Source organism: Ursus americanus, chromosome 4, assembly GCF_024610735.1.
Source record: "Ursus americanus isolate L20-20 chromosome 4, mUrsAme1.1.p, whole genome shotgun sequence".
In the NCBI taxonomy this organism is placed as follows: domain Eukaryota; kingdom Metazoa; phylum Chordata; class Mammalia; order Carnivora; family Ursidae; genus Ursus; species Ursus americanus.
In genome coordinates, this window is record NC_142130.1 from 99,319,754 (window position 1) to 99,339,755 (window position 20,002).

At 47.8% G+C, this 20,002-nt stretch overlaps 1 protein-coding gene across 9 annotated transcripts in view; it reads left to right on the plus strand.

The window, feature by feature from the left end:
- PCNT (pericentrin) overlaps positions 1-20,002 on the plus strand; it is a 129,981-nt gene that overhangs the window by 48,383 nt on the left and 61,596 nt on the right. For 5 of the 9 annotated variants that reach the window (XM_045776969.2, XM_045776972.2, XM_045776968.2 and 2 more), the window contains 5 exons: positions 40-509; positions 2,017-2,584; positions 9,398-9,562; positions 12,756-12,902; positions 15,963-16,114. In XM_045776969.2, the coding sequence (XP_045632925.2) occupies positions 40-509; positions 2,017-2,584; positions 9,398-9,562; positions 12,756-12,902; positions 15,963-16,114 (1,502 nt within the window). The remainder of the gene's footprint in view (positions 1-39; positions 510-2,016; positions 2,585-9,397; positions 9,563-12,755; positions 12,903-15,962; positions 16,115-20,002) is intronic. The other 4 variants (XM_045776973.2, XM_045776975.2, XM_045776977.2 and 1 more) reach the window with 2 other exon arrangements.

Genomic DNA, 20,002 nt, shown 5'->3' on the forward strand with positions numbered 1-20,002 from the left:
TAATTTCTTCTGTCTTAAATGAAATTATGTTATCTGTAGGTAAAATATAACTTGGTGGAAGATCACCAGGAGGAGCTGAAGAAAGCTAAAGAGAAATTACAGCTGATGAAGCAAGAATTCAAAGACAAAGAAGCAGAATGGAAAGTGGCAAGTGAGAATCTAAAGAGAAAGGCTGAAGAGGAACTCACGCTGATGCTCCTTGACTTGAAAGAACAAGCTGAAGCTGAGAAACAGTCAATAATAAACAAGTTTGAGCTTCGAGAAATCAAAATGAGGCAACTTCAGGATCAGCAGGCAGCCCAGATCCTGGGCCTGGAAGGGTCCCTGGTGGAGCAGCAGGGCCGTCTACGGCAGCTGGAGCTCGGGCTTGCGGGGGATGAGTGTCCACAGTGCAGCCAGTGTGGCCGGGAGCCAGGTGGCCGTCTGGCTCCTGCAGACCAGGACTGGGAGCTTGCCACACTCCGCCTGAAGGAGGACTGTGCCCTCCAGCTGATGCAGGCACAGAACAGGTAGGTCACATTCCTGTAGCAGCATATTAGCTGTAGAGCCGTCTGCCAGTGTCCCACCTGAGGCCTGACCCCAAGATGCCCAGCAGAGCGTGAGAGGCAGGTCCCCTGGGAGGACATGCGGTGGGCTTTCAGCAGGGCGGGAAGGTCTGCAGGAAGGTGGGGCAGAGTGCGGTATGTACTGAGTCTCAGTAGTCTTAGTAGTCCTCACCCTAAAATGACAGCGGGATAGAGCTACATGTCCCATAACTGATGTGCTGGAACAAGTCAGAGACAGTGTCCAGATCCTTCGCGTACAGTCTGTTCCTTTGATGGACACTACTGTGCATGCAACTTCCACGTCATTTTTGTTCTGTGTACATTTTAAAATTTCAAAAGCAAGAATTTAGACCTCACTTATCAAAAGGACATGCAGTTCATCCATATTAATTCTTTGTGTTTTTAAAACTCAGGTATTTTTAAAAATAAATGTTTTTTCCTGAAATTTATACATACTTCCCTTAAATTTTAAATATTAAATTTTAAATATTTAGAATGTGATTTGGTTCTTTGCCTCTCTGGCAGTGCTAACTATTTGCAAACCTGAGCTGTCGTGATTGGGGGTGTTTGTGGTCTTGGGGTCATTGGACTTGCTGGTGGTGCTTATTCTCGTGTGCCAGCCCCCACCATCATGAGTGAGGTGCAAGAGCTTTTGATCTGGGCTCTGAGAACTTGAGTTCAGATCTCGACCCACCGTGTGCAAGCTGGATGGACGCAGGCACTTTGCTCAACCTCACAAAACCTCCGTGTTCTCCCTGTGTGGTAAGGGTAATGGGATCCTCTGTGGGAACACTTCCAGAGTCATCTGGTGGAGGGTTGGCACAGAGGTAATCCAGGTCTTACTGTTCTTCGTGTGAACTGATCAAGGCATGTCACTGATACGCAGTGTGCGCCCCATTGAGGTTTAGGCCTTTTCTAGTTCCTGGTGGAGTCTTGGGCGCTTTGATCAGAAGCGAGTCTTTCTGCCTGCCTGGGTTTCTGCAAGCCAGGACCACCTGTGGCTCTTTTTAATTCATGTCCCTTAATTCACACCCAAAGTTTTTTTGAGGTCTTTGAGTGTTCGTTATGGCCCCGTGGGCTCCTGTAAGCGACCCTGCTGCCCCTTCGCTGTTGAGGTCCTTCTCGCCACGCGTGAGCAGTCACACCTACTTTGCCATGGTGTCTGTTGGAAATACATACGCAGTTTCCTGCTGTGGGTCCTGCGTCCTGCACTTTGGTCTGTGAGCGGGGATGCCTGGGCTCTGTCCTTTGAGCTCCTCTGGCTTCGTGTGGCCCCTTCACTCTCCACTAACTTCTGGTGGTGGTGCTCTCAGGCCATTTGTGGCAGAGGGACAAGGAGCAGGAGCAGTTAAAATGTGGCGGCAATTGTAGTGTTTCCTGTAAGAAAGGTGAGTAGGTGTTTCCAAGTGAGGTTGGTGCTTTTACAACTGTTGTGTTCTGCTGCCCGCGTTCACTTTGCATGTCCTCTCAGGTTTTTAAAAGAACGTAAAGAAATCACAGAGAAATTCACTGCGGAACAAGATGTCCTCCTTCGGGAGGCCCAGGAGAAGCACGCCTGTGAGCTCCGGCTCCTCCAGGAGAGACACCAGCAGCACATTCTGTCCTTGACGGCGGAGCTGGAGGCCAAACACCGGGCCGAGGTAGAGAAGCTGAAGGCCTCTGTGGAGAGTGAGCAGTGGGCTCTTTCAGAAGCCCGTGTGGCTGACTTGCAGACAAGACATGCGGCTGCGGTCAGCGCTCTGGAGGCAAGACACTCGTCACACCTGGATTCTCTGGAATCGCGTCACCTGTCTGAGATGCAGGTCATGCGGGAGGAGCACAGGTGGGCCCTAGAGCAGCTGAGAGCAGAACTCGAGCAGCAGCTGCACAAGAAGGACGCTTCTCACCCCTCGGCTCTGACCCAGGAGCCGGAGAAGCACCAGCTGAAACATGGCCGGGAGCTTCCGCCTGTGGACCACGGCCTGCGGACGCAAATGAGCACGAATCATGTTGAGGGTGTGGAAGCCCTGGCCCCCGCTGAGCTTCGGGGAGCACAGCAGGTGAGGCAGGTCTCAGGGCAGATCTCTTCCTGCCGTCCGCCTGTGTGTCTCTGCGAGCGTGTCTCATGTTCTGCCATCCGTGGCGACTGGGGCCTTCCTCACGGATGGCTGTGTGGTGGGTGGACGGGTGGATGGAGGTGTGTGGGGCACATGGTGGGTGGACGGGGGGATCGCGAGGGGTGCGTGGTGGGTGGACGGGGGTGCGTGCAGGGCCGCATGGTGCGGGAGGATGTGTCCGCGCCCGCAGTCTGGTCAAGCAGCAGTTGCCTGTGCAAGGCGGCCTCCCCCGTAGTCTGTCTTCTGCACATTGGTCCCCGCCCTGCGCACCCCAGGCTGCTCCCTCTGATCCAGGGGCACAGCTCTGCATAAACTCTTAGCGTGCATACACTCAGACCCGGTTTCCCATCGTCTTCTCCCTCGTTGTCTATTTCGCGCTGGGTGTGCTGTTAGCTTGTTCTCGTGCCCCTCACCTTCCCAGTCAGATCACCTCCCCAGTGAGCACTTCCCTGCCCGCCCAGTGCAGACCCTGCCTCTTCTCTCCGGGACGTCCAGCCCTGTGCCCTGCAAAAAGCCCGCCAAGAGCAGAGCGTGAGGTGTAGCTGTGCCTGTCGTCCCTGTTCTTGCTCTGTTCTCCGCTGCTTCTCAGGGCCTAGAGCAGCAGGGACTCCAGGGAGCCTGCCGAGAAGGGGTGTGATGCCCAGGGGCCAGCCCCTCATCCCTGCAGACGTCTTCAGGTGCAGCTGTTATGAGGTGCCGGTGGCCCTGCCGGACAGTATTGGTGTGACCTCAGAGTTCAGGGTGGGGAGGAAGGATGGCAGGATCCATCCACCTGGGGTGTACCTGGCGGGCAGTGTCCTTGGAGGGCAAGGCCCTGACCTTACAGGCAGCAGCAAAGGCACAGATCTGTTCCAGAGGCATCTGATGGCTGGATGGAAGAAGGGTTGGCTATGCTTGTACTATCTGAGGCAAGCGTTGACCGCAGCCCTCAGGAAGCGTAGGGATGGGAGGGCACAGAAGCGGGCTCAGGACCCCTCCAGGGGCGGAGCTTAGGGGCCGCGAGGGGTTCCTGATGCCTCACAGGGTGTGCTGGGGTGAGATTGACCGTGGTGCTGTGCGGGTCATGGAGAGGCTGTGGCGCCTGGGGGAGGTTGGGGAGACATCTGGGTCTGGGCTCGCAGGAGGAGGCCGTAGCTGAGGTGAAGAGCCATCGCTGCACGAAGGTGAGGACCGTGCAGGGCGCGCTGCCTCAGCTGTGCTTGTGACGTGTGTCCACTCAGCACGTGTGCGCTACGGCAGGTGCTCCCAGGAGTCCGTGCGCACTCGGGTTTCGTGTTCAGAGTCTTGAACGTTGTCAGAATACGCACGTGCAGTATGTCGGATCGTGCCGCTGTTCTTTGGAAGGAGTTTGACAAAGCAGTGGGATTCTTTGAACACGTGAGGCTGCCATGGAGAGGGACTCACAGGCTGGGACCCAGCCAAGGTCCCTGTGTGAACTGCCGTGGCGCTCGTGTCCTTCAGTTCCCTGTGCATCTGGGCAGGATGGCGTGCGCGGGCGCTGGCTGTGCACCCCGAGGCCCTTCTGCTTCCGTGTCTTTGGATTTGAGATACTCCTGTCTCCCGTAGCTTCCCGTCCTTCTGGGGTGAGAATCCACATACAGAGTGCTTCGCAAATACTGGGTAGTTTTTGTGAAGTGTTCTGTCCAAATTTATTGAGATTATAGATTTTTGTGAGTGGTATTTCTGTGGGGCTTTTTAAAAAGGACATGCTAATACCCCCTTTCTAACCATGAAATAAGGCCCTAGTGTTCCCTGCATCTCCTAGATTAATAGTCAGTGTGTTCAGTTGTCTGTGTAGTGATCAGCTGATGTGTGAAATTAGTAGTTAAACCATTTCCTCAATGACATTTGCCAGAATGAGAATTACAGGAGATTATAAAAATAAAGGAAGCATAAAAATGAGGTTTATCCCCATTTGTTTGATTGAAAAGCCTGGGAATTGGCATTTTTCTTGAGATTTGCTTCTTGGACTCTTAAGTTGCCTTGAATCTGGCCACTCTGGGTGGGTTTCTTGTATTTGAGGGGATAAGACAGAGGAGGAACGCACACTCACAAGCCTGTGTCCTCAAGATGGCTCAGAGAGACACAGCATGACCCCCACTGGGAGCCAAGGATACAGCTGGTCAGTGAGGAGTTCGCATGAGTAGTCTTCTTTTCACACTGTGCTCTTACTCACCTTTCATTAAGAGAGGATGAAGCTTCCTCCATGTCACCCCGCCATGCCTCCTTAACCCTCTCAGTGTCCCCACAGTGTCCCCTTAACCCCCTCAGTGTCCCCCGTGTCCCCTTAACCCCCCCAGTCCCCTTGAGTGCAGTGCTGAGGGGCCATCACAGAGAGGTCAGGTGGCCGCTGGGAAGATGCTTTACTACAGGGAGGTATAGCGGTGGACCCGAGGTGGACAAGCAGTTGTCCTGTCAGCTCCTTCCTCGTTCACAGTCCTTGGGAACAGTGGGGTCCTGGCAGATTCCGTGTGCCTGGCCCCATGGAATCTTGTGAGCAGGATGTGTGAAACAGCCCTGTGTGAGATGTGCACGCCTTGGCCTGTGTCTGCTGTGCTGCTGTGGTCAGCAGACCGGGATCCGGTCAGTGCGTGTGGGTCTGGGGTGACTTAGTGATCCCCAGGCGTGAACGGCTGTCCCTCTTCTCTCCTGAGGCACAGCGCTGGGACCTGCTGAGGGCGTCTGTTGCAAAGATGAGGCCCCATTGTTGCCTTTCTCCTGGGTCTCACAGACTACAGCCCTCCCTCCAAGGACGGTTGCTGATTCACTCCTCCTGCCCACTCTGTTACGTGTGGTGACACAGAGCCATGTGTCATTTGTGTACTTGGGCGTACCATTTTTGCATGTCTGCGCTGACTGCTGTCCGAGCGCTCCCACAGCATTTTGTAAGTATTTTTCTAGTTGTACAAGCAAGTAGTTGCTCCAGTAAGGGAACCCTCTACTCTGCTACTACGGAAGTGAACATTAGATACTTTTTAGTTGACCTTTGTAGTCTAGCTGGTTTCACAAAAACAGCTGGACTTGCGGGAAGGTGGGAGGCTGTTTCTGACCCGATTTTAATTTTTATTGGAGAAAATTTCAACATGGACAGAAATGGAATAGTTCAGTAAGCCTCTGTCTCTGGCTTCCCAGTGGGGTACACGCCAGTCTTAGTGCGTCTGTGCTCCCCCCTCCCCCGGCTTATTTTGCAGCAAATCCTGGATATCGTGTGTTTTCATCTGTAAATACTTCAGTATGGCTTTACCAAGTGGTGTGTTTTTCTTCCCCCAAAAGAACATAACTGCAGTCCATTCTAACTTGAAAAATGAGCAGGAATTCCTTAATATTGTCCTATATCCAGCCCACGTTCCCATCTCTTCCTGTGGTTGTTCGAATTTGGGTCCACACAGGGCTTCATGTGCACGGAATCTGTTTTTACTTCTTCCTGTGATGCTGGCTAACCCGTCACCCTTACTCCCGTAAGCATGTCTGTACCGCTCCACATGCCGTCAAATCAGGTCCCCGTCTTGGTGTGGAATACTTCTGGGTGGTTGCATGTTCCTGCTGTGGCCTTCCCTCCCGCTCTCCCCTGCAGGCAGATCCTACAGAAAGACTTGCTGGGTGTTTTCTGGGCTGCCAGGGTCATTGTTCCCAAAATAGCAGGGACATGCTGTTCCTCCTCTGACAGGTTTTTTCTGGACCACAAATATCTTTGCACCTGTTTGAAAAGCAGGGTCACTTACCAGAAGAGTTATTTCACATGCGCTTGTGAGCTAATTGGATTACTTTCCAGGTTACTTCCCTTTGGAGTTGCTTCTGAGAAAAGTTTTCTGGAAACGTAAGCTTGATTTCCTTTTCTTAGAGATGTGCATCCGGTAAAGAAATCTCCCTTGTGTTGATCACACTAAGCAGAGTTCTGGAATGCAGAAGTAAACTGCAGTATGGCCAGTATCAATTGCTCAAGGCAATTTCATCTTTTCTTCGGTTAAAAAAAAAATCTATTCATATGATAATTTTTAAAAGTAGTAAGGTAATTTTAAATATAGTTTGAATGTTTTTAATTCATTATCAGTTGAATTTATTTTTATTGTATTGGGTTTTTTTTTTTTTTTTTTTAAGATTTTATTTATTAGAGAGGGAGAGAGAGGGCGAGCACGAATGGGGTGGGGAGAGGGACAGCGAGCCCGAGGCGGGACTCAATTCCACGACCCTGGGATCATGACCTGAGCTGAAGGCAGATGCTTAACTGACTGAGCCACCCAGGCACCTATGTTGGTATTTTTTATGTAGTACTACTTTTTTTTAGGCATATCTGTCATGGTTTTTAATGGTTAAAAAAAATATATGACATCTTTCCTAGAGTTCTGTGGATTTTTAGAAAAAACTGAGAATAAACTTTTAAAAGTATCTTTTTCTTATATTGACTTTACCGTTTAGAATATGGAGAATTAAATGGAGTTTTACTCATTTAGATCAAATAGATATGACGATCTGTGAGGAGGTCTTATGGATGGGAGTAGGGGTTGCATGGGTCAAGGGAGACATGACTTTGAGCCTCTCCAGTCAGGTTGAGGGGGCAGCCTGAGAATGTGTCCTGCCGGACGTCCACAACCATCCCAGAGCCACTGGGCCTTCAAGGTCCAATGGCTGGATGCTGTCCTGCAGCCTTTCCTGAGTGCACAGCCTCGAAACTGCTCCACCTGACTCCTGAGTGTTTCCTGGGGGCCATCCTGCCGCGTGAGGCCGCGTGAGGCCGCGTGAGGCCGGGTGTCCTTCTTCGTAAGTTCCTACTCTAGGCCTGGGCATGCACTGGGCAGGACAGGGATGAAGTGTCTCCACTGCCCCCTTATAGGTGGAAAGTCAGGGCCATTGCTCTTGCCCACAGTGCCCATTGGATGGGTGTTTGGGTTTGCCACTTGCTTCATTGACTTTATGCTATCTTGTCATACTTTGTATGTCTCTATGAACTGCCTTTAAAACCCTTCCTGAAACAGAGTGATGGGTAACAAGCGATATGCTTAGCCTCCAGTCTCTTTTAGCAAGTGCAGCTCTGTGTCGTGTGGCCACAGGTGAGGAGTTACACGCCCTGCAGCAGTGACACTGAGGCCCAGAGGACCACATGGCCAAAGAGAGGGGGCTGGAGCCTGCTGGTCACGGCTCCTGTGGTACCAACAGCCCCAGTACTTGAGGGCACGGGTTCCTCAAGGGCATGTGGGGGCGTGGGGTGCTTGCGGATTCCTACCCTGACCTCAAACAGAAGTTTGTTTCTATCATAGGTTGTTGCCTGAAGAAAGTGATCTGTCGCTCAAAAGTTTCCCAAGAACAGTGTATTTAATCCTCCTACATCTCAGCCATTTAATGGGCCGAGCGAGCATACAGAGTTTGCCATCATGACCAGTCCCTGAAGGTGCTGAGAGGGAAACACCCTAATGCCTTGACAGGGTCTCAGGCCCCAAAAAACTGTGATTCCATTTCCAGCTTGCTTGTTAATCATGATGGAGGAAAGACGTTTGGGTTCGAAGCCCACGGCCAAGAAAGAATTCTTGAGACATCTGTGGTGCAAAAGGTGGTTTTATTAAAGCACGGGACAGGACCCGTGGGCAGAAAGAGCTGCCCCGGGGTCATGAGGGGTGGCCCATTATATACTTCCAAGTCGGGAGAGGGTTAGGGATAGCCTAAGTGTCTAAGGAATTTTGGAGGCAAGGTTTCCAGGATCCTGAGGGGGCTAGCTATTATTAGGAAAAGGTCATTTATTACCGTCTAATAGAATCTTAGTCGTGAGACCCTTCAGACATGTATTGGGGGGCCGTATGCTTGGGGGTCGACTGCCAACACGTATCTTGGCGGGGGGGGGTTAGAGATAAAGGAAGTTTCCAAAGGAACTTTTATACGTTAAAGTAGACTTACAGGATTGCGGTCGGGGGTCAGGCTAGGATTGCCTTTTGCCCTCAGCACAGTGTCAGCATCCAGGCAGTTGAGTCCCTAGAGGCAGGTCACTCTGCCTGTTTCAAGGACTTGTCAGTGGGCTGTAGGTAGTCAGGAAATTTAATAATTTTTCTTCTGCCTGTGTTTCCCACGTCAGTCATAGTTTATCATGTGCTGGAGGCGGGGGTGGGGGTGGGGGTGGGTATGGTTTTCTCTTCTTGGGTGTTGATGGTTTTCTTCTTTTTCCCAGTGTCCTTCAGTGGTGGCAGTATTTCCTGAGATCTGGTTTTTTTTTGGAAAAGGCAGTATGGTTCCTGTCCCTTGGCCTTGGCCCTGCTGGTCTGTGGTTTCTGTTGGCACTCAGGGTTTCCCCCCGTATTCACCACACTTTGTGGCTGACACTCACGGAATTAGCATCCCTGGTCAGCCCTGATTGCTTGCAGGGCTGCGGCTCCTTTCTAGCTGGGATGGTCTGGATCAACCCCATCCTTCCCCCAGAAGGGGAATTGTGGCTTAAATGTGGTAATTTAAGTACTTCAGAAACTTTGCAATGTGTGATAACTTGGGATTTGCACTTGATGCTTCTTTTTAAAGGTTTTGGAGTAAAATTTATTTCAGAAGAGAAAGTTTATAAAAATAATGTTAATTCAGAAATAGTTTCTGTAAGTTGAAGGTATAATGTTAGTGTTATGCCATGCATGCCCTGTTTTCTGATGATTGTGGTTAAGGTGAGAATCCAGAACCTGGAACGGTTCACCGTTCTCTATAAGCTGTAGCCCGAGTCCTGTGTCATCTCTGTGAAAACACGTGGACTAAAGGTGATCCCGGACTGATGGATGTGTATGTGTGCAGGAAGACCTCCTTGCTGACTCCTCCTCCTCGCCGACGCAGGGCACCCTGGTTCCCGCAGAGCTTGAGGCCCAGCGCCCAGCTCCTCTGGCCGAGCTGCAGGAGACAGAGAAGCAGCAGGAGGCTGAGCTGCTCAGGTGCCCGTCGGAAGCATTACCAGAGCAGCAGGTGACACAGCCAGGGTACTGGGGTGAAGACCTGTGTTGTTGCTGTCCTTCTCATCTGCAAAGTCAGTGAGAAATTTTATTCTGAATTAACGGTGATATGCGAAGTCAGCACAAAGTATTTGCATTGTGTTAGATTTTTCTAGGCAACTCCTTCATTCATTTTTTTTCTATTTAAATTAGATGGTTATTATACCTTTTCTGCTAAGAACTGTCATCACATATTTTAAATCTGAGAAAGTTTGGGTCTCATTGCCTTGCTTTGGTGACTCAGCAGCCACCTCACCGCTCCTCTTGCTTGAAGTAGTCTGTTTTCATGGAAGAATATGCAGAATCAGTGAACACTCCACACCTACTCTTAGGATTTTCAATGTAGCTTTATTTTGGTTTTTAACAACAACTTTATTAAAGTATGATTTACATACCATAAAAATCACTCTTGTTAAGTAGACATTTCAGTGGTTTTTAGTATAGTCACCGGGCAACTGTCACTGCTCTCTACTTCCAGAACATTCACATCACCACAAAGGGAACTCCCCACGCCTTAGCTGCCTCTCCCGTCCCTCCGCCCCTGGCAGCCACTAATCTTTCTGGACCTTATAGACATGGAATCATACGATATATGTGATTTCTTTCACTCAGCACAGTGCTTTCTAGGGTTACAGATGCTGTTGCTTATATCAGTACTTGCTGTTTGCTTTTGATGTATCTTTTATCTCTTTTGTTTTTCTAATTTTCCATTACTGCCATCTTTTCATTTGAATTTCCTTGATGTTTATTTTTCTGTAGTTTCTTAGTGCCTGCCCTGAGGGTTACAATGAACACTTTATAACAGTATAGTTCAGATTAATGCCATCTTAATTTTAGTAGTTTAAAATCTATTCTTTTATGTAGCTTCATTTCGTTCTCTGTCCCTTGTGTTAATATCATCATAAAACTACAATTATGTATAATTAATGCTCATTGATTTATTTAGTTTCTTCTAAATCAGGTAGAAGAAAAGAATGACCAAAATTATGTTTATTTTGTCTTTCAGTTTACTTGTTCAGTCACCTTTACCACATTCTTCATTTCTTCATGTGGATCCAAATTCATGTGTAGTGTCCTTTCACTTTACCTGAGGACGCCTTTCAGTGTGTCCTGACAGGGCAGGCCTGTTAGTAATGAATGAGTTCTCTCGGTTTTCATTTACCTGGGAATGTTTTAATTTCTCCCTCATTTTGGAAAGACAGTTTCCTGGATATCGAATTCTTGGTTAAGTCTTTTTCTTTCAGCACTGAGTATATCACCCTGCTGCCCTGTGGCCTCTGCGGTTTCTGAGGAGTACGGAGCTGTTGATCTCATACTGAGGATGGGTTGTGTTGAGTCACTTTCCTTGCTGCTTTCAAGACTCTTTTTCTTAGTCTTTCACAGTTTAATTGGGATGTGTCTCGGTGTGGATCTCTTTGAGTTTATCCTACCTGGGGTTAATTGGGCTTCTTGTGTTTGTAGATTAATATTTTTTCATCCAAGTTGTGGTTTTTGACCATTACATCATCAAGCAGTCTTTCTACCCTGTTCCCTTTCTCCTCTCCTCTGCGACTCCCATTATGTGTATGTTGGTCTTTGAGGGTGTCCCACAGGCCTTGGAAGCTCTATTTACTTTTTCTTTTCTTTTCTTTTTTTTAATAATTTATTTATTTATTTATTTATTTATTTATTTATTTATTTAGAGGGAGAGGCAGAGTGAGCGTGCAAGTAGGGGCAGGGGCAGAGGGAGAGGGAGAGAGAGAATCTCTGAGATCATGGCCTGAGCCGAAATCAAGAGTTGGACACTCAACCGACTGAGCCACCCAGGTGCCTTTCTATTTACTTTTCTTTATTCTTTTTTCCTTTTTTTCTCCATACTGAATAGTTTTTCTTGATCTGGCTTCATATTTGCTGATTCTTCTGCCCATTCAGATTTACTGTTGAGCCTCTCTGGTGAATTTTTCATTTCAGTAATTGTACTTCTCAGCTCCAGAATCTCTCTTTAGTTTGGCTTTCTACTCCGTCTCTTTTTTGCGGGGCTCTGGTGGGGCATGCTTTCAGTGCTCTGGCAAGCAGATTTCTCTTCCTTCACTTCATGTGAGTGTGAGGTCGACAAGGCGTGAACTCTTAGAGCCTTCTTAGGTTTTCCTTGATAGGTACACAGCCCTATACCTGCTTTCTGAATTCCCAGGAATATGTTGGAGCCTTTCAAAGCTCCCTGTTGACATCTCATTCTCTAGTGTTTCCTTTTAAGTTTTTTTGTTTGCCTCTTATTCGCTCCAGCTGTGACCATTTTATCAGTTTCAGGCCACTGTGATGTTAAACAGTGGCTGCTGATTGATTTTGATAAATGGCCTCAGGATAGGATTGTTGATGGAGAGAGCACTGAGAGATCATCTTTGAGAATGGAGCTTTTTAGTGAGCTGCAAGATTGGTCAGTTAGTGACAGTTGGCGGGGTGGTGCTTTTGGGAGATTCAGACCCATTTTGTTCCTCCCAGTCCTCATGACTGCCTGGCTGTGGTTTTTGGAGCTATACCAGAGATGGAGTGATGGAATTAGGGCAAGTTTAAATACCTCAAAGCTTGCTGTTTTGATGGAGACTCAGACGTGGTTTTTAGTAAACTCTGGGTTGTTACAAGTCTTTCTTAATTTCCAGAGCTCTGAAAAAGTTGATTTTGACAGTTTTTGTCAGTGTTCTCAGTGCTTTTATAGAGGAATACATTTTGGAGGTCCTTGTTCTGCCATTTTGGAAGTGCTGCTTCTATAGTTTTTTTTTTTTTTTTAAAGCTTATTTCATTGATATACTTTAGCTTGTTAGGTGAACCTTATGAAGAACAATTTTTATTATTTAGGAAGAAGTAGGGTTTATGTTTAAAACCAAAGGAACCTAGGTTTCTAAATATCTTGGATTCTGATGGTCATGATGTCCTGGTGATGGGTAGTTTCTCACTGTGATCATTTGGGACAGGTAGCCGGCTTGTAGGAGAAGCGCATTTGAACACATGTGGGTGGTGGGGGTGACTGTGGTGGTGACTTTGCCCTTGTGATCACTGCTCTTGGCACAGTATGGACTCAATATTTGCAGAATGAGCTATGTTTTAGCAAACAGCAAAGAAATGGAACAAGCATAATTTTTAGAGCTTAATGGCATTTTTGTTGTTTTTGTTAATAATGTACTTTTATACAGGGTGAATTTGAAAGTGAAAAGAAAGTTGCTTTGCATGAAAAGGAGGAGATACACAGGCTAGAGTGTGAACCCGTGCAGTCTCTTCACGAAGAAGAAAGAGAGTCTTTGTTGCTGCAGCTTCAGGAGAAGAATCACCAAATTCTGCAGGTATGCGGCAAACCTCTTTTCTTTGTTACTACTTTTTTGTGTGTGTGGTAAAGTATGCGTAACGTAAAATTTACCATTTTAATCATTTTTAAGGGTACAGCTCCGTGGCGTTAACCCCATTCCCATGGTTGTGCAACTGTCCCCACTGTCCATTTCTAGAACTGCCCATCATCATCATCATCCACAGAAACCCTACCCCTGTTACACACTAGCTCCCCATTTCCCCTCCCTCCAGCCCCTGGCACCCACTCTTCTACTTTGTGCCACTGTGAATTTGACCACTTTCGGGACCTCCTAGAAGTGGGATCATACAACATTTGTCCTCTCATGTCCGTGGCATTTCACTCAGCATAATGCCCGTGGGGTCCGTCCATGTTGTTGCGTGGGTCAAAGCTGCTTGGTTTTTTGTGGCTGAATAATGTTCTGTCACATATAGACACCACACTGTATTTATCTCTTCAGGATTTATCTGCTGGTAGACCCCTGCATGGCCGTTTCTACCTCTTGGCTGTTATGAATAACGTTACTATGTGTACAAGTGTTGTTCCAGTCCCTGCTGTCAGTTCTGGGGTGTGTGTGTCGAGGAACAGGATTGCCGGGTCATATGGGGTCTCTGTTTATGTCTAGAGGAGTTGCCATACTGCCTTCTCAGCGGCTTCCCTGTCTTACGTTCCTGCCAGCCGTGCACAGGGTTCCAGTTTCCCCACGTCCTCGCCAGCACTTGTTTACCATCTTCTCTCTGTTTATAATCGCCGTCATAGTGGGTGTGAGGTGGTTTTGATGTGCATTTCCCTGATGATGAGTGATGTGGAGCAACTTTTCATGAGCTTATTGGCCATTTGTATGTCTTCGAAGAAATGCCTGTTCAAGTGCTTTGATGGTTTTTGAATTGGGTTTGGTTTTTTGTTGTTGAGTTGTTCATTATTTCCTTTGTAAGTATAGGTGTGTATTTATACTATTTTCTTAATTTTTTTTTAAGTGGGCTCCACACACAACATGGGGCTTGAACTCATGACCCTGAGATCAAGAATCATATGCTCTACCAGCTGAGCCAGCCAGGCACCCCTATTTATACTATTTTTTGAGATAGTCTCACAATGTGGACCTTTCAGGATTATACTAATACTGTTTCTTTTTCTTTTTTTTTTAAGATTTTATTTACTTATTTGGCAGAGAGAGTGCGAGTGAGAGAGAGCGCACAAGCAGGGGGAGGAGCAGAGGGAGAGGGAGAAGCCAACTCCCCGCTGAGCAAGGACCCCGATGGGGGCTCGATCCCAGGACCCAGGGATCATGACCCAAGCTGAAGGCAGACACTTAACTGACTGAGCCACCAAAGCGCCCCAGAAAAAAAGCTTTGTTAAGATGTTTATTTGTACTTTTCTCTTTTTTGATCAGTGTCGCTTGAGGCGTATCTATTAGGTTTTTTTCCCCAGTGACCATGCACTTTTTTGTGAAAGAGAGGGAGCAGGACTGGCAAAGGGAAAAGTCTATGTCCCATAGACTCAAAGAGTGGAATCAGCCATCGTGGTGGCCTGTGTTCCTGGCCCTCACAGGTGTGGCTACCTGACCCCGCAGCCGACCCTGAGAATGGGGCTCCATGCTGTGAGTCCGGCAGGTCTGCCGCCTGTTCACACCCCACCAGCTGGGGCCAAACCATGCCTGGAGCCGTCTGGGTACCAGTTTCATGTGCGGTCAGCACTTGGGTTCACTGTTCGTCTTCTCTTCTCTTCTGTTTGTTTTTGGTCATTGTTTGCCATCTTAGTGTGACATAACCAGTGGTCTATAGAATCTGTATTTTTTTCTAATTTCCCTACAAGCACGGCATTAAAATTATGTTTGCAGTTTGCTTTCATTCCTGCAGTAAGGGGCTTCAAAATTACACTCTTATTTTATCTGGTTTTTGTTTCCGTTTTGTACTAACATTCTACGGGTCCTACTCTGGTATCCTCTTACCAGTTTTCTAACCCATGCAAACCTGCTTTTCCTGCTCCTGGATGAAGACATGTCCATGCCAGCTGGGTGTGTCCCAGCACAGGGCTTCTCCACCTGGAGTCCACTTGCTTTGGGGCTCCACCCGTCTGATCCTGAGCTAGAGGCAGTAGGCATGTCACCCATTGGCTGATCCACTGCCCACCCATTGTTCCCAATACTTGACAGCAGCGTGGGACAGGCATGTGGCCTGCCTGGCTCTCTGCTGCCTGTGTGCACAGTCATGCTCTGTCATGTTCTCTGTTCCTTCATCTTCTGTGGGGAAACGCCCATGTTCTTGTCAGTAAACTCAGCCAACCCTGAGAAAGAACTGTGGTTGGCAGTGGGCTCAGGTCACTCTATTGCTAGGAAGACACACTTGTCATTTCACTAAGCTGCATGACAAAACCACAATGACCTGTGGTCAGTGCTCAAGCAGCCTGGGGAGCCCATGGTAGCCAGGGATGCCCAGGGCAGCTGGCGGCACCTACCCGACCAGCCCACTGAGACCCTGTGATTGTTGACTTTTTTTAAAAAATTCATTTATTTAATTTAGAGAGAGAGAGAGAGAGAGAGCATGCGTGTACGAGTAGGAGGGGCAGCAGGAGAGAGAGAATCTCAAGCCGACTCCGGCCAAGCACAGAGCCTGACTGTGGCTCTATCCCAGGACCCTGAGATCATGCCCTGAGCCAGAACTGAGAGTTAGATCTCAATTGGCTGCGCCACCCAGGCACCTCTGTTGGCTCTTTTTTCAAGGAGAAATATGTAAGAATCATCTTCACTTGCTTGGAAATTAATATTTATTCTGAATGACTGTAAAGGAGATTTTGAGTTCTTATTCATGAGAATAATCTCTGGTGAATTTGTCCCTTCCCCCTGGTGCCTGGGGCAGGCTAGAATGTTTATGTATTCTGTTTTTGTAGGCAATGAATAATGGCGGGATGGGGGTGGGAACCCTATTAGTAATTTTCACCTTTAATCACTGTCGTAATTTGCCATATTTTTGCTAACTGGGATGATGAGTATTTCTTGAAGTAGTTTATTCCTAACTAAATTGTTTTAAGTAAAGCTGTAACAATTTCTCCTCAACAGCTGAAAGACCAAATTTTATCCTTAAGTCACGAGGTGGAAGAGTGCCATTCTGAACTGGAGAAGCTACAGCAAAGGCGTGAAAGGGAAAACCAGGAAGGCGCAAATCTCATCTCAATGCTGAAGTCCGACATTGACCTGTCTGACCGTGAAAGGTCAGTCACACACTCCTCTCTGTCACAGCTGCCCTAGTGCCTTCTCCACTGGCGGGAGTGCACAGTGATACCTGGCGGGGTGGAACCCTGTGCCACATTCTTCTTCTCATTTAAAAAGACTTTAAACATCAAGAAAAGTACTCAGTAATGTAAGATACCTATATACCCACCACTCACTTTGCCAAATCTTCACATTTTGCCAGATTACAAAATATGATGCTATAATGTGGTATTAACCTTAAAATTAAATTGTCACTTTTTTGGTTTGTTTTACCAGCAAAAGTTGGGTGTTCTCAGGAATAACAGGACGAGCTAGCTAGTGCAGCACCATAAGCAAGTCTGAAGACCAGAGCAGAGGAAGCTCTTTTATAGAGGGGGAGGGCTGGGACTGTTGTAAACAGAAAGTCCATTGGAGTAAACTGGGTGTTGAAAGTGTAGTGGTTTCTCATTGGCCGAGTTGTGATTGGCTCCCATTGGCTGAGCTGTTGCTGGGGCAGAAGGAAACCCTCGTTCTTCCTACTGGAGTAGTAATGCAGTAACTTGTCGAGGTGCCCGTCTTCCTGATAGGTCTGCAGTTGGTCGGCCTTGAGAGCTCCCCCTCTGGCTTCCTGAGCACATTCTAATCGAAGTTTTCTTTTATTAATTTTTACACTTCCCCCTTTTGATCAAGGTCTTTCCTCAAAGGCATTGCTGATCAAGAGTCCGGTGTTTCATATTTAGTGGTCTTGTCCCTCAGTGCCAGGAAGGACCTTTCCTGGTTGTCCTCTCCTACGTCAGAAGAGGCTGGCTAGAGGAGTGCGTGGGTGAAGCGTCTGCCTTTGGCTGGGGTCGCGATCCCAGGGTTCTGGGATCGAGTCCCGCATCAGGCTGCCGGCTCACTGGGAAGCCTGCTTCTCCCTCTGCCTCTCCCCTCGCTTGTGCTCTCTCACTCTCTTTCTCTCTCTCTCTCAAATAAATAAAATCTTTAAAAAAAAGAAAATAAAAGAAAAGGCTGGCTAGAGGGCTGGAGGTAACTGAAGTGTTTACATTTGTAATAGTTTTCTTCTTTTCCCGCAGTGTCTTGGCTCTTTGCAATAGCAGAAACTGTAAGTTTTTTGGTCTTGTTTAGGGGCCTTTACTTGCCAGATTTGAAAGTTAAGAATTTTAGCAGTTTTTTAGGTGACTCATGTAGGATGTAAGCAGCTGGTTTGCCATAGTCACTAAATCTGGAGTGGGCAGTTTCCAATTTTGTCCTGGTGCTTTTCAACTAAAAGAGAAAGATCCCAGTTCAGCCTGTTAAAAAATACAGAGAGAGAGTTAAATGCTTCCCAGGTGGATTCAGCATCTAAAAAAGACTATTTAGGGGCGCCTGGGTAGCGCAGTCGTTAAAAAAGACTATTTGGAGTTCATTGTAATGGTCTTGAAGAGGGTTGTTAGGCTTTTGTGTACAAGCCTGAGTTTTCTTCCAATCGGCAGACTTAGAAAAAACTACGATAACTGCTCAGTGATTTCCCGAGAGTGTTGTAGCATCCTGATGGAAGTCGAGGGCTGGATTCTCTAAATCCCCCCTGGGGGTGTTTCCTTTGGGCTAATTTCATCCAGTGTTTGGCATTGCCCTCACCAACAAGCATGTGGACTAGCTGATATAAATGTGAGAAACCAGATTGGTAAGTTTGAGTAACTGTGCTAAAATTTTACTTCAGCAAACGTGTCAGAGCCCTTAGTTACTTTAAGGACACTCTAACTATGGCTCGCAGTTTGGTCTTAGTTCAGAAAACATAAGAAGCTTGAGGTCTATGCAGGTCCTCAGAAGGCTCTAGAGAGGCAGGTTTTATCAGGTTCAGGAGAGGAGGGAGTGGGAAGAGGTTCAGAGGAAAAGGGAAGCTTGTCAGAGAGAATAGAGGAAAATGGCACTGGGGGCAGGACCCCTGTACTTGGTGGTCGCCGCTTGTCTGCAGAGGGGATGGGGGGGGAAGGTAAAGAGGCCTCAGAAGCCATTCTGATTTCTTTCAATTGTTTGCCTTAGTTTATTTACTATTTATATATTTTTTAAAGATTTTATTTATTTATTTGAGAGAGAGAGAGAGAGCGCACAAGCAGGGGGAGCTGCAGGCAGAGGGAGAGGGAGAAGCAGGCTCCATGCTGAGCAGGGAGCCTGATGCTGGGCTCTGAGGTGAAGGCAGATGCTTAACCAACTGAGCCACCGGGGTGCCCCAGTTTGCCTCAGTTTAGAAGTAATATTTTGTAAAGAGGCAAACAATCCGAAAATATCTGGAAGCCTCAAGATACCATTTAAAATAGTTATCCCATTCAGGGTTTTTTTTTTCCTTTTGTTAAGGAGCCATGGCTTTCTAATTTAATTTTGAGGAAAACAAGTTTAGGGAGATCAGCAGTTCCTTGTGATGGCTGTTGAAGTCCTAAACTAGTTCTGGTTAAGTCAGTCCACTTAGTTACAAATGCAAATGCGCATCATTTTTAAGCATGAAACCAACTGGAGTCCCAGTAGCAAACCTTTTGTGAATGTTTCATTGGCTGGGCTGTGGTGGCCGCTCGTTGGCTGGGCTTTTATGGGGGTGGGGTTGGGAGGAAGAACCTGTCCTCCTGCTGGGTTGGTAAAAACCCAGGTGCCAGGTGCTTCTTTCTACTGGGTCTGCTCCCCCTGCTTGCCTCCTGGCTCCGCTGTTGACGTGATGTCCCTTTAGTCATTTTAACAGTGGGCACAGGTAGTGTTTGGTTTGTCGTGGTTGAGCTTGGGAGGGGTCCTCTCTGCCTCTTGGACATGAATGCTTGTTTCCTTTGCTAGATTAGGGAAGTTTTCAGCTACAATTTGTTCAAATATCTCTTCTAGACCTCTGTTTTTCTCCACCCCCTTGGGGATGCTGATAGTTCTGACATTGGAACGTTTCATTGAGTCAGTAATCTTCCTTAACCTACATTCCTGAGATTGGATTTTTTTTGAGCCCAGTTTCTATTTTAGCTTTCTCTTCTACTAACCCATCCTCCAATTCGCTAATACGTTCTTCGCCTCATTCACCCTGGCCGTCAGAGCCTCTAGTTTTGACTGCATTTGGCTCATAGAATTTTTAATTTCTGCCAGATTCGCTCTCATTTCCACCCTTAGAGATTCTATATTCTCATTAACATTTTCGTTAATACTTTTTTCAAGTCTACACATCATCTTGACCATTGTTACTCTGAACTCCATTTCTGATAATTTGGTTATATCCATATGCATTAGTTCTGTGGCAGAGGCCACAGACTCATTGTCTTTTCTTTGCTGGGGGGGGCTTCTCCTTCTTCTCATTCTGATGAGGAAAGGTTGCAGGGTTGTCCAGAGCCCAAATTATTGACCAGGACCCAGGCCGTGCGCCCTTGTGTTATAGGGATCTTAGGGATGTGGGCTTCTTGATTTTTGAGCCTGTCTTCTGGGGGAGGGGCCTGCCGCGCCGATACTCAGGCAACCCTGTTTGGGTAGAGTCTCCGTGTCCCCTGCGAGGGGGAATGGGGATGGGCACGCTGTGAGCCGGTGTTCCCAGGCTTTTGTTCTCTGGCGGCTTTCCCTGGCGGTTTGCTGTGCCTCTTCTGAGAGTCAGAGCAGCAGTGGCCGAATCTCAGCCTCTGTCTCAGAACAGAGGGATCGCAGACCGTTTTCCACTGATGTTCTGGCCACTTTAGCTCTGTTTCTGTTGGTGCTGCTCAACCCTGCAGCGTCCTGGGATGTGCGCCCCACACCTGGTGTCCCAGCCCTCACTTCCAGGGCCGGCGCGTCTCTGTCCTTTGTGTTTCTAACACCACCAGCCGCCAGCCAGCCCCGCGCTCCCGGAGCTCCCGGTCTCAGTCTGGTTCCAGTGAGTGTACCGGAGCTCTGTTTCAGTCTGGTGGCACGCACTCCCCGGCTCACGGTCTCAG